Source organism: Toxotes jaculatrix, chromosome 4, assembly GCF_017976425.1.
Source record: "Toxotes jaculatrix isolate fToxJac2 chromosome 4, fToxJac2.pri, whole genome shotgun sequence".
NCBI classification, from domain to species: domain Eukaryota; kingdom Metazoa; phylum Chordata; class Actinopteri; family Toxotidae; genus Toxotes; species Toxotes jaculatrix.
The window spans coordinates 20,115,445-20,130,520 of NC_054397.1; the positions used below are offsets into that span (position 1 = coordinate 20,115,445).

A 15,076-nucleotide genomic window follows, 5' to 3' on the forward strand; every position below is an offset into this window, starting at 1 on the left:
CGTGGTCGTCCTGCTTAACCGATCCCAGCGGAGGGGATATCATCGACGCTGGGGACTTGGGAGAGGAGGAAAGCAGAGAGGCTCAGTTGGCAAGGCGAGAGATGAGCAATGGGCAAGGTAAGCTGCATGTTGTTGAAATGGGATGTAGCTCCTGTGCATTATTTTAGGCCAATATCTCTCTCATTTTAATGTAAACTGCAGTGTATTGAGATATACTTTATACCCTACATGTAACAGACAACTCCAGCTGTAGTTGGCCTTGCGCAGGAATCTGCTACACATGGCAACCCGCACAGGGAATCCACTGCAAGGGGGAGGGGGGTGAGGGAGATGGCGTGTGTATGTGAATGTGTGGGGTGACGGTGGGGAGGTTGGGTTATGCATTATGCAGACCCACCACGGGCGCCCTCTCTGCTCTCCATCGCCACCTGAAAATACACAGTACACCTGCTTCTCCAGCACGCATGCGCATCCTCCACAAACGTGGACGACGGGATGACGTCCCTTCTCAGTGTTAGGAGCGATTTGACGCATCAGACCTGGCCATGTGAGGAAACCTGAATTTATTAGTCGGTGTCATGAAGGTGTATTATATTAAATTAAAATGGAGCGTATGTTGAATTTGCACTGTTGCTCAGATAAGTATCTGCAACACATCTGTCCCTTTGCTGGATGTTTTCAGGGGATGACTCTCCGTGGAGTTGGTCCGCCTTGGTTTAGTGAGTGACTGTGTTGGCTCAGAGTGAATTTGTTTAAAGGATTACAACCATATGAGTCATTTTGAATGTTAAGTTTGTAGCTGTGAATCAGAAAATGTTCCCATATCATATCCCAGTAAAACCACCATGGGTGCTGTCATTGTGTCTGAGGGGTTGTTGCATTATTCACAGAGCAGCTCCACAGTCTGTCCCCAGATAACTCCATCATCACAGGCTGTGTCTCCGTGCTGCTCTAAGACTTCACCAAAGACACACTCTGAGCTATAGCACAATATTTCAGAAATCTGTTGTTAATTATGCACCAGGATGGATTTTACACTTGTACCTCTGGTTAAAGTGTAGCTGTTTCTGGATTCATATAGAGATAAAAATTGTTTTATTGTCTCAGGCCTCGTGGCCTGTTGACACATGAAATAATGATTAAAATGAATTTTAGTTGGGGGTGGGATACGATGGGATAAGTTCCTTTGTCACACACACACTCTTTCAGCTGATGCCATTACGTAGGAGTCGTGCCCCCTTGTCTTCTCAGGTCATACATCTCATACACTTCTCAGTCATCACACACACAGAGTTCGTATTACTCCCATAATGTGCATTATCTGTTGTGGAGTGAGGGTCAGATGAAGGGATACAAAGAGCAATAGTTTCAAGAAACACCTCATGTAGTAGACACAGCCAGCCTTTCATAACCTGTGTGTGTGTGTGTGTGTGTGTGTGTGTGTGTGTGTGTGTGTGTGTGTGTGTGTGTGTGTGTGTGTGTGTGTGTGTGTGTCCACGTCAGAGATGATTGTGCAGAAAGGTGATACTGGTTGAAGTTGCTGAGCTTCACTTTCTTCTTTATGTCCTTCATTCTCTCTTTCTCTCCCCCCTCTCTCTGTCTCTCTTGCATCTGCACAAACACTCTGAGACTCATCCTCCTCTCAGAGTTTTCTGTCTGTGTCCCTGCTGTGTGCATCTCAGGTCCTCTGTGCTACTGCTGATGTTTGCTTTTCAGCAGGACGGGGCATCCTGTGACTTGTTTCACTGTGGCATCCTCTGTGAGCCGTCGTGGAGCAGCAGTAAACAGTAACACTAAAATGAAAACAACAAAAAAAAAAGAAGAAAAAGAAAAAAAGAAAGAAGAAGAATACAAGAGCCTTTAAATGTCCGCAATTGTCAAATATAGTTATCGTTGTTTGTAGTCATGATCAGCTTGTAGCAACCTGTTAATAATGTTTTCATATTCATGGCCGATGCATGGATGGATTAGTGATTAGGCCTACCATGCACAAGCTCAAGGACCCAATAGCTCAGGGAGCCCAGAAGCCAGAGCCCTTGAATGGAGTGGCTGTTATTATCATTTCTCATTAGAAAATCAAAGAGCTCAGTCAAACACAGGAGTGTTCTGATCACATTGTTTTCCTTCTGATCCCAGTTCTTTAATGTTGAGTACTTTCCCAAACAGAGTGGACTATTTATTTCTTCCTTCATAATACAGCTGCACAGTGTGGATGTATAGGTTATATTAAGCCAGTAATTAAATTAGTTAAATGATTTAATTGTGTGGCTTTTGAGGGGATTTGCTCTTCATCTCTGACAGGAACAACATATAAATTTTAGGTGCAGCAGCTCTTTTAAATTCTGGTTAACCTCTATTATTATTGCATCATCTAACAGATATACTGCACTCTATGTGAAATACTGATTGATATAACAATCAGCCAGTTATACAAACAAGTTTCCTCACAGTGTTCAACCCATATAGGAGATTTTTTTTAATACTTAGTCTGGACATTATAACCGAAGCAATGCTGGATTTTTAAAAATCTGATAATGATTTGTTTGCCAACATTTTTTTTCTTTCTTTCTTTTTTTTTTTTTACATAAACATAAAATCTAAACATACATTGTAATAAGGAATCCCTCCATTTAATTGATTCTGAGCAAGATTTGCACCTGGCAGCCAACATATACACTGACTCTGATATATATGTGATAATCTAATGTTGACCAATATATAGTTTTGAACTGTTTATTAGTGAGTCTCTGGGAAACATGACACTATTCACTGTTAGAGACTTTGTAGTTGTTTTAATCTGAAACATAAACCTTAATTTAGTGAACATTTGTATTTGTAAGCACATAATTATATCTTAATTGAAAGAAATACATTTTAATTTGTACTCAATATAATTGAATTTCAACATATTGGTGCAGACTGAATTAGATTTTCTTTCTTCTGGTTTTCTTTTTGGCTAGGAAACAAGTGACTGAAGTATGTGAAGCTCGCAGATAAACCCCTCAGGTTTCTCAGAAATATTAAAAAATAGATGAGCTGTAGTTTGTCATTCAAAATTCACCTTCCACCAAATATCATCAAGCTCATGTTCAGGAGCTTTGCCGGTTTGAAAAGTGTCTCTTACTTTGACAGTGTGACAGTTAAGTGAGCTGATGACTGACGGAGTAGGGGTTTAGTTTGGTGAGGTCACTTTAGTTCAGCTGTGGTTTAGTGGGTTAATTATGCTCTGTGTCTGTGAAGGCTTATAGTCGCAGGCAGAGGGAAAAGTATCACAGGGACCCTTGATGATCAATTCCCCTGTGTCCTGTCTGAAAAATGAATTTGGAATAGAAAAATGGGTCTGTGTCTGTGCGAGCATGTGTCTGCGCAAGCATGTGTGAGTGCGTGCACAGACGGCTGCGTGTGTGTGTGTGCGTTGGCCTGAATAAAATAATCCACGAAGAAGCTTCATCAGACACCTGTGTGCCAGAGCTTTCGTACGACCTACTTCCTTCTGAGGGGGCATCAGTTGTGAGCAATTCATTTCAGTCGCTATCATCACTTACTGCTTATATTGCTCAGTGTTTTCATATTGATGTAAATAGCAAATAAATAAAGAGGTAATAGTAAAAAGACACTCCAGAACTTGCTAGAGAATCATGACGTTTGGGTACGGTGCAAACAGGAACTGTGAATAGCTAATTCAGCATACTTTTAATGGTCAGTTTGCCAAAGCATGAACAAATAAAAGCTGAAAAAAAAACCACTGACCACAAGTTGTAGCCCACAGCATTACTCAGTTGCACTGATTTTGTTTTGGCCCAGAGTGTCAGACTTTGAATCAACCTGAAAAGAGAAAGACGTACAGTACCTTGTAGATTTCATTTATACTCATATATTGCCTTCATTTCTTCCATACAGAGGCGTCCTACAACTCCTGACAGAGAAGAGGAGCCTTTATTGCCATAGCTACCTCTCCTCTCCTCCCCGCCTTCAATCCACGTTCCCCATTTCATCCCCCTTTTCTTCACCTGTTGAGCTTTTGTTTTTCACTTTTTATCCCTCCACATCCTCCATCACCTGTCGCCATGACAACCTCAGCCCTGCGCCGGCAGGTGAAGAATATTGTGCACAACTATTCAGAAGCGGAGATCAAGGTATTATAAATGAACTGTGCTTTCTTCAAGTGCCACTGATGTGCAATCATTTTTACGTGTTAGACTTTGAGGACGAGTAAACTTGTTTAAATTAATACTTATGTTGAGTCGTGTCACATTATATCTATCTGTTGTAGATAAATATGCTTTGATACTTGTAATCTTTCACTTTTTTATGACACTGTTTCTCTGGATGAGAAAGAAGACGATTATACACATGAAATGTAAATCTGAGAAGAAATGGGCATCATGGTTCCTCTGCTGGTGACGTGTAGGTTCGCGAGGCCACCTCGAACGATCCATGGGGCCCGTCCTCGTCTCTCATGTCAGAGATCGCAGACTTAACCTTCAACGTGGTGGCGTTTGCCGAGGTCATGGGCATGGTCTGGAAACGCCTCAACGACAGCGGCAAGAACTGGAGACATGTCTACAAGGTGACCTCAGGAAAACAGTGTCTGTCAGATTTGGCTGGAATTTCTGTCCTAAGTCCTCTCTGCCTGTGTGTTTCTCTTTAATTCTGCTTGCTTGCTTTGGATTGTGTTAAATTTAGATTCCCACAGACCGCTGACCACTTACCACCACTTCCCTCAGTGGTTCTATTTGATCACATTTGTGTTTTTTTTTCAAACTTTTTTGCTTATTATAAAAGCTTTACTTTCTACTTACAGCGCACAGCATAGAGATGTAGCAAAATACTGATTTAGGAGTATCAGTGTGGTAATCAGCATTTGCCTCCAGGCCCTGACTCTGCTGGACTACCTGCTGAAGACAGGATCAGAGAGAGTGGCCCAACAGTGCCGTGAGAACGCATTCACTATTCAGGTACTGGACTGTAACTAGAAGAGCACCTCAGTAATCTGAAGGCTTCAGGAACAGAGCTGGTTTATTGTTTCCTGTTCATTTGGAGCGTCATTACTTGTTGCCTCGGCAACCACTACTCTTCCTCTGGTCTATATTTAAACAAAATACAGTATAATCAGCAAATGTTACACTACACAGAAAGAAATCACCAATGAACCCAACACAGTGACTGAAAAATATAAAAATAAAAGGATTAAAATGTTAAAACAAAATATGAACAAACTATAATTCCCTAATTAAATCTTTTTTGAATAGCCTGGAATATCATTAGGTTCCTGGAGAGAAGATCATTGAGGTTTTCCTGCATCTGAGCCACAGTTTGAGCTGTACATCATTTTAAAAGTTCATGTTGATCTTTAAACATTTGTGAAAATTAGTTTTGTCCGATGTGTGGTTCAGACGCTGCGTGACTTCCAGTACGTGGACCGCGATGGCAGAGACCAGGGGGCCAATGTGAGGGAAAAAGCTCGCCAGCTGGTGTGTCTCCTCCGAGACGAGGAACGGCTCCGCCAGGAGAGGAGTCAGGCCCTGAAGACCAAGGAGCGAATGGCTGGGGGAGGCAGCGGAGGGGGCGGGGGTGGGGGTGGGGGTGTCTATGGTGGCATACCCCCGTCTTATCACCCGGGCAGACGAACGAGCCAGCCCAGCATGGCTGTGCTGTACGGGGAGGAGTTCAGCCGCTCCAGAGGCTCTCCCTCCTCCTTTAACTGTGAGTATTGTGAGTTTTTAAAGTCAAGACTTATCTGGAGCTCTGAACAGTTTATTTTATGTTTTGGCAATTTGTGAATAAATGGATGAAGAGTAAATGAAGTATGAAGTACATACTTGTATACAGGTATATCACCACCATCCCTAACGAAATGCGTTTTTTCTGCTGTAGCCCAGCACTCTGGACAAGCCACCAGATAGATTATCAATACTGCAGCGTTGGCCTGAAAATATTCAAATCAGCCGCACACTCCCCTGTGCTCCACATCAATCTGACCACTTCTCCTCGCACACTCTTACTCCTTCCTCCCTCAAACTGCCTCACTTGTTCCATCTGCAGCCTCGTCCTCGTCTCCTCGCGCCGCCTCAGACCTGGAGCAGGCTCGACCTCAGACCAGTGGGGAGGAGGAGCTGCAGCTCCAATTGGCCTTAGCCATGAGCAGGGAGGAGAGTCAGAAGGTAAAACTACACACATGCGTGTACATATTATGATAATGTGTAACTTCCAGCATAATCTCCCTTCCACTCCAAACACACACACACATCCTCTAGTTTGGAGCCACACATGTCTCATTGCTTCTTGATTATTCCAATAATTTTGTCACTGAAAACTCGCCCACCTTCATCTAGCTAGCCCTTCCTTCCCCTGTTACCATAGAGATGGATGAAGACACACAACTACAGATTGCTTTAATCCTTAGCCAGAAGGAGCATGAGCAGGTATACACACAGAAACACACCACAGTCTTCATAGCCCTTTGTTAACCTCTTTTTAACCTCCTAGTTGTGTGTCTTTCTGTGTATTTGATGACATGGCTCTTAAGTAAAATATGTCTCTGTGAATAACTAATCACTTCCTTCCAAACTTTTTCCTTCCTACGTCTTTTCGATGGCCACTTCTCTCCTTTCCAGGACCTCTGCTGTATCTCACACCTGTACTCTGCATAGATTTTGTTGTCCTCCTCTTTCCACCTTTAGTAATGCTCCAGTTTTTAACTTTAGACTTTTGTGATTTTGGAAAACATCTCTTCCTCTCTGCTTTGCTGTAAACCAGCCTCTGCTCTTTGCCAACTAAATATTTCAACAGCACAAAAAAGCTGCTGGGGCTGCCTTCGCTTTGCTGGACTAAGCCAAAGACTGTTTCACTAACGGCACTGTGTGTGTGTGTGTGTGTGTCCAGGCTCATTGCCGTGGCGATAATGCTGATGATGTCACGATGCCGCCCCTGCAGGAGCAGCGCTGTCGCCAAGGAGACGAGTCTCTGTTGCAGAAGGCCCTGGATGAGAGCCGGAGAGAGAGCCAGTCAGGGACACGAGAGGTGAGTTTAAAAACATTTGAACATTTGTGTGTGTGTGTGTTTGTGTGTGCGCTGTACATTATGTGTGTGGGTGCGTGCATTGGTACATGAGTGTGTATTTGCATGGAGAGGCAGGCAGGTGCATTTGTAGGTGGCTGTTGGCAGGCATTTAGAGAATGAAGTGGAGTTTATGGTGTGGACTGTGGGATAGGGAGGGAAACGAGACAAAAAAACACAGATCAGCAGAATGAGGGAGGGTTTTAGAGGGAAACAGTGAGAGTGAGGGAGGAGAAAGAGGTGCCTGCTGAATGATAATGACTTTGTCTCGTCTAACCTTGAGCTCAGCATGACATTTCCCTGAAAGCATACTCCTTATCTTGGAGCATACCTCCCTTATTCATTGGCCTGTCAACAAGCCAATCAGAGTCACAGGCTGTCTTATGTAAACATCACCGTGGCTTGTAATTGGTCACATTATGTTCTTATCATTATTATCTGGTACTTTCCGGTTCTCCATGACCAAAAAAAAAAAAACATTAGCGAGTTCCTAAATGGTTGTCTGACTGGCAGACTTCATACCTGACATCATGTCTTGTATCATCATACATTCAGAAATTATATTGAACATTTTATCTGATGCTTTCATTTAGTGCAATTTACAATAAGTGCAGCAAGATTAAATTCTAAGTGATGCACTTCACCCATGTTTTACGTCATAAAAAATACTCTAAGTGGAATGACAGTTTGTGTCTGATATGGGTTTCCATGAAAAAAAAAGCTCAATTACCTAGTAATAAATTCTTAAAATAACATCTACCCCCTCTCCCTAATTGAAAAATCGAAAATGAATGCAAATATTTCTCATTTCAAAAGTTAAACGACTGGACATGATATATTTTCTGCCTCACTGAAAAGTCCTTTCTCAGTCTTTTCTGCACTGGATGTTTGAAGTTTCCACATCACACGTGTAAGTTTCAAATTGGACCATGAATGGACCTTCATGTGATAGTGAGTGAGTATTAGAGACAAATCGAACGTGTCATCTGTGGAAAACATGCAGCGCTCCCTTCATCTACAGAGATCTGGATTAATCCTTAAAACTGCTGCTTGATATTGCGGCTGTAAGAGGTAGGACGGTCAGAGGAGAGATGATTCATGTGATAAAGGATCGTTGCAGACTGAATTTCCAACCCAGGATGTCACTGTTAAAATGTTCAATCTTGCATCTTTGTTTCCTTTGATGTTACAGCACGGATTGCTCAGATCTTGATTTGTGTGATGATGATGATGATACTGTGACATGTGACATGTTTGTGTATTTAAAATGTTTGAATACTTTGAATAGAACCATCCTAGGTGCTTGTTTTTTTTCACATTCTAATATGAAATCATGTGATAATATTATATATATATGTGTGATATGTAATAATTATTATATATGCACTTTTTATGGTGTCACATTTCTAAATAACACTTAACATGCAATTATAATGCAGATTCAGTTATATTTAGATTTATATGCTGTATTCATGCAAAGTAACGATCCCTAAAATTTGACACAACAAAGATACAATACGTGCAGAACAGTAAACAAAATTTTCTTAACAGACTGCACTGCACCTCACAGCTGCACTACTCAGCTGCGAGGTGCAGCTCTGCAGAGTAATCTAAACAGTGTTTAGTCCAGATGCAGCCTGACAAATTTATGAAATGATGACACTGTTTCTGAAATAGCTCTTGCAATTTCCACTGCATCATGTAATCTCGCTGCCAACATATACACCAAATCAACAGACACATTATGTACAATAGCAAAAACATCTGTGATGTTTAGCTTTGGCTTTCTGATACAGTATATTCATCAGGCTCTACAACAGACCAGTGAATAATTAATAAAACTCAAAAGGACACTTAAAGATGCTCTTTCTGTTCTAAGTTTGTTTTCAGTAAAGAAGCACTGAAAATATTCATGCTATAAGGAAACTTTTTTTTTTCAGTGAGCTAACTGATTCTTTGAATTATTCTGAACCAACTATTTCACGTGACTGTCTACCAAGCTGAACATCTAAATAGTGTTTTAAAGTAATTTTCACATCTATAATACAGTCACACTTATTAAGATTATCCAGTCTCACAATCCTCGAAGCTTATGAGACAATGTTTGATTGTAAGACTCTTTGCTCCCTCTGTAGTCAGCCATGTTGGACCTGGTGGACATATTTGGCTCGTCATCTGAGCCCCCGCCTCCTCCTAATGACCCCTGGAACTCAGCTCAGCCCACCTGTGACGTCACCTCTGACCCCTGGGACTCTGTAGGTGGGTGACTCGTCAACAACAACAACACATCCATACCTTCTTCAGGCCAATGTGATGCTAGACCTACCTATGTCTATGTGTCTTCTCTTTACAGCAGTTCACTCCAGCACTCCTGTGATTGGAAGCCCTTGGACAGCCCCGCCCTCTTCCTCCAACACATCCAATCCTTGGGCACCATGTGCCAACTCACGCACAGACCCCTGGGAAGCAGTGCCTGCTTCCTCCAGTCCTGTCAATCATGCATGGGACAGCCCAACAGACGGAGGTACGGTACTTGTCAGAGATACTGAGCAGCCTGAGTACTGTACTCTGCCTGTGATCGCACTATTATCAACGGTTTTTCTGTTTCCTGCGCAGGTGATGATGGGACAGATCTGTTTACTGCACAGGAAGAGGAGAAGCCCACACAGGAAGTTCCTCAGGTGTCCTCTCCTCAACCTGCCAGTCCCACAGGTGATGTAGTATAAGTCAGCAGACAGAATTACTGTGGATTTTACTGCACATTTGGACTTTACAGAAGCAGCAAGTGTCCTGCATTGACAGTGGCTGGAGCCTCTGGACAGCTGGCACACTGTCATACAAGATAACTTACTATATTCACTGTACAGTAAATGTAGCCGACCCTGGTGTCATATTTGAAGTTTAGCAGGCATCATAATGTGAGATATACCAGGAATAGGCACAGTGGCAAAAAAATCAGTACAATGTAAACTAATCTAATACAACTGCACTGTGACAAATGTCAGCACTACCTTTGTGAAACTTAGAATAGTACCTTTTATTTAAGACTGGTTTTACATTAATGTAATTGAGCAAACTGAGACAAAGAGATTTGAAGCTGCTCTGGAGGCCTGTGCTGGACCAACGTCTTAAAACACTTAAAAAAAAAAAAAAAACAGTTTTTCCTTTAATTAGTCGCTCAACATTCTATTTAAACTCCTTACTCTCTTCCTGATGCAGATGCGGAGCTCTTTGGGGTGAAGTCAGACTCAGACCCATTTTCTGGAGCGGATTCTAAACCAGATCTGTTTGGGGCTGACCCTCCTGTGAAACCCCAGGTAAATGGACGAGAGTCTGCCAGCCCAGAGATGTTTGACCTGTCACGGCTAGCACCTCCGCTCAGCGCCCCGCCTACACGTGTGTGTCGGACCCCAGAGGCCTTCCTGGGACCTACCGGGGCCTCGCTCGTCAATCTAGACGCTCTGATACCCTCCAACCCGCCTAGCAAGATGCACAATAACCCCTTCCTCTCAGGTAATACATTATTCAAGAACTCACATACTGTACTTGCTGTGATATTATTAAAAAATTCCAACTAACAAATCCTGTTTTTTTTTTTTTCTCAGGTCTGAGTGCTCCGTCTCCCACCAACCCCTTCCACTGCGACCAGCCTCGCCTCACCCTCAATCAAATGCGACCATCCTCCACCTCCCCGCTGCCCCCTCACATGCTCTCCTACAGCCCATCCCTGCCTCTCCCTCTTCCCCACCAGCCGCCCATCCTCCCCTCCTCTCTCACACAACCCCCTGCCGGACTCCTGGACCTTCCTTCCAACCTCCCCCAACCTCTGCTCCCTCTTTCTCCACGACCAGCAGCCCGCACTCAGTCACAGACACAGACACACAGCCACAACCCTTTCCTCTGAGACTCCTGCGCCCTTCATACTCTGGTCCGCAGAGGGAGACGACAGAACGGACTCTTTTTGGATCAAACTATGCTAACTACAATGAGACTAGCTTGAATGAGCCTGGACTGGATCCTGATTTGATGTCATTGTGCACACTTGAGGTGGATAAAACTTGGACTGGATGTATTTGTGTCTGTCTAAAGACACATCAGCTGCTATATAACCTGAACTCTTGAAGAAAAGATGACCCACGCGCACACAGACACACACTCAAACATGCACTCAGGCGCACTTCAGGGTGCACAGACACAGACATTATGCACAGACACAAACATGCACACACCTCCAGAGTAACAGGGTGTTTCTCAACAGTCCCTCCGATGCCTTTTTTTCCCCCCATCAACCGTGACAACTCCGAGCACCCTTTGACCATAGAGTTGGAACTGTTCCTTCAGAAGACTGGGATGAAGCCACACACCTTGATTGTCCACCAAGATTCACCAGGATCCTCACCACTGCTGCTTCACCGACGAAAGCATGAATGCACCCCCCGCCCCCACTATTCTATTCTGCTCAGCACCTGAAATGAGTTCGTCAAATACATCCTCTTTTTCTGATGAGTCAAATAGTATCTTGAGCTTTCTTGGCACAATTAAATCACTGGAGATGACTCAGAGGTGTGTTACTGGAAGATTCAAGAAAACATACAGCACTGTTCAAGAGCTAATTGACTCAGGTATTCCTTCCTACATGGTGATATCTGTTTTGCATTGCCTTGTTACCTTGCAAGCTCAATAGCATCTGGTCCTAAGTTAGCTAAGTCATTTGTCCTTAAAGGCAAGTAGCTCCATCAGGATTCAGGTGGATTCAAAACTGGACTAAACCAGCCTAAGCTAGACCTTACTGTCTCAATCTGGACCTAAACTGATCACTGATTGTACCCTATCGGACCCGCGTGCCTGTCTCTACAGCTGACCCACAATGCATTCCCGGCTGGTTCATATTGACGCCGTTGAGGAGGACCTCAGGGAGACCGCTCTGCCCCTCCTACAAAAGAGATTCGACCTCAGCAAACAGAAGGACGTTTATCCACAGGTAGAAATGACAGGGAGATCAAAGACTGTTTCAGATGTAGGCATGAAAACGAGGGATGAAGAGAACATATTAAGGAGGAGGGAGGGGTAAATGAAAGATTAATATGATTAAGGGGAAATGATTACGGATTATGAACTGACGTATTGAGCAGCAGCTCCTCTGCTCCTCGTTCAGAACAAGAGAATCTGTGATGAGACGAGATGTTTGGTCTTCACTGCACTGAACCTGGACTTGAATGTGAAATGCCTGCCTCTAGATACACACAGGCGTAGTACATATGTATTTAATAGAATGATACCTATACAGTATTATGAAGATATTATACCAATAAATGAATGGTGTTTGCATTATAATTTTCATGCAATTGATTTATGAGTCATTCATTCATTTGTTCCTTCGTTGCAGTGTCACTGTGTTTATCATCGAACAAACTGGGGGATATTATATCAAATATTTAATTGATTATTTAGTCTATAGAATATAATTTAAAAACGATGACTCTGGTTTATGACCAGATGCCATCAACCTCAGCTGAACTTTCTTTAGTGCTAATTAGCAAATGTTAGCATGCTAACACACTAAATTCAAAGTATTATGTTCACGCCGTGTCGGTTAAACTGGAATTACACACACACACCACAATCAATTCAAATTTATATAATAGTAACTATATTAACTAAGAAAGTGATTAAATGTGCTTTGGAGAATTTCTCTAACTGTACTTGCAAATATGTGAAGTGAAATAGTGTCACAGCATTTCTTGCAAATTAAACAATGACTGAAATTCAGTATCTCAACATCATCCACCTCCCTGCTGCCCCGTCACATTCTCTCCTACAGCACCTCAGAAGCTTTACAAACCTTAAACGCCAGGACAGTTCAGTCAGTTTAAAACAAGATGTCAGAAAACACTTGCATTCATATCTTATTTAGCCTATACTATAAGTAGAAAATGAAAATGAAAATTGCTTACAGCACAAGAAAGCAAAGGTGACATTTGATAGTAACTGCTAATTGCTTTTTTTCTGACCTTGTAGCAAATTGCATCAAATTTCACTGTGTAACAGAAGCTACTTTAAATCTTACATTATGTGGTTGGAGCTGTGAGTGCAAGTGTAGTGTTTGCTGGACCCAATGAGAGTCAAATACAGCTGTTGCTGTCCTCTTAACCTAACACATAATCCTAATAATAATGATAAAGAAATAAAACGATGTGAATAAAAACTAAGATATGTACTAAATAGAAAGTATGTTAGGTTTTAGGGACAGAGTTGAAGGTACATTGGTGTATTTTGTTTTACACACATAAAGAATTCACTCAGTGTAGGCCAGTTATTGTCTTTTAGTGCTATACTACATTAGTAAAATGTAGCATAGTAATTTTTGTGTGGAATAGTGTTTCACCTCACAGATTAAATTCTTCAATGCATGTAAAAGCCCTTACATTTTTAAATAAGTATTACATATTACCTCCCACTGGACTGTGGACTGCATACATTTAAATACATCTGTGCACTAGCATTGTGGACTGGGTGACAGTCGCTCCCTCGACCTGGGCCTGGACCCAGATAAGCAGCAGATGATGACATGACATGACATCTTGCAGTTGGAAGGTGGAAGGTGACATGTGACCTGTTCTAACCGACAGGTACCAGCTTGTCTGGTTCCTGAACAAGAAATTATTTTGCCGCCAGTGGTTTTCATGTCTTGTGCTATGACATAAATGTCATGTCAGCAGTGTAATACAGCTTCTGGGAGATATTAATATGCAGAGGACTCCAGATTGTCCTCCATGTCTAGTGGCACCCACACAATTGCGTCATGTAATCGTGTGTCCAGACTTGAGGCTGGGTGTGAGAGCTTTGATGAAGTGGCTGGTGATGCAACAAAGCTAAATGGAAAAATTAAATAAGTCACTTTATGTGATGAAAATCCTTGCTGCAGCTGTGTGCCCCGCAGGCTCACCCAGCTTTCCTCCAGCGAGGGATGACTACCAGGCTTTTTAAAATCTAGTGGGGGCAGGCTGCTGTTTTGTTTTCAGAGCAGAATTGCAGTGAGACATTTGAGGCAAGGCACAACAATCTCACAGCCATGTGGAGATGAAGGTGTTCTGTCAGAGCTGTGAAATTGCTTTCTGAAGATCAATGTTGCTGCTAAGTTCAAAACATTAATTTTCAACACTATAAGCACTAATATAAAAGAAAGTTCTATTCACCCTCATTTTTATCTGCTTGGCTGGATACAATTTTCTTCAGTCAAGCATGTATTTTAATTCAGTACAGTATAGTGCATAGATAAATTATCACACAGAAGTGAGCACTGGAAATGACTTAGAGTGTATTTGTACAACTCACTACATGTTAGAAGAAGAGCCCTTGCAACTTATAAGGTTTTTGTGAAATTCACCAGTTCTTCATTTGAAAAGTGTTAGTGACCACTGTTAGGGCACAAATTTATAAAGATGTTCTAGCTCACTAATAATTTGTTTATGTGAATTTCTACAGTAAAGGCAACATGGAAACATGTGAAGCGATTAATCTGTCATATTACTGTAACTCTGCTTCCACCTGGTGGTCTGAAATTAATACAAACTGCCACACAGCTGCCAGAGCAATTCAGTGTAGAATATGAAATATGCACTGTGCACTTTATTCATCACATGAATGACGTTAACACACCCCTAAACAGGGCAGTCAAAGGCACAACCCCACCAATGGAACCCGCCCTGAGCTGCAGTCGGGGGGCACAAGCCATGGCCTCATTACTTCTGAGGATTGCATCGTAAATCCAATGAGCAATTGGCTGAGCAGACAGCAGAGGCCTACTGTATGGTCCACGTAGCAGCAGAGCGTCCCCTCAGGACACAAAGTATGAAGGTGCCTCTCCTCCTCTCTGCTGTGAGATACAGGGAAACACGGCTTTAGCCGAGTGACTCCCAACCTGAGGCAGGAAATGATGACCTTAGGCTGAAAGAATGAGCTAGGTCATAGTTCCACCTCGCTTCTGCCCTTGCTAACAGACATGCAGGAGGGATGC

The 15,076-nt window shown here is 42.6% G+C and overlaps 1 protein-coding gene across 1 annotated transcript; it reads left to right on the top strand.

Annotated features, from left to right (window-relative positions):
- Nucleotides 1–4,067: 4,067 nt before the first annotated feature.
- epn3b (epsin 3b) lies at nt 4,068–10,963 on the top strand. Its single transcript, XM_041036571.1, has 11 exons — nt 4,068–4,136; nt 4,412–4,570; nt 4,875–4,958; nt 5,397–5,706; nt 6,046–6,164; nt 6,937–7,023; nt 9,195–9,318; nt 9,413–9,583; nt 9,676–9,771; nt 10,279–10,572; nt 10,665–10,963. Exons 1-11 carry the CDS (start codon nt 4,068–4,070, stop codon nt 10,961–10,963), a joined length of 1,812 nt encoding a protein of 603 aa, XP_040892505.1.
- Nucleotides 10,964–15,076: the final 4,113 nt, after the last annotated feature.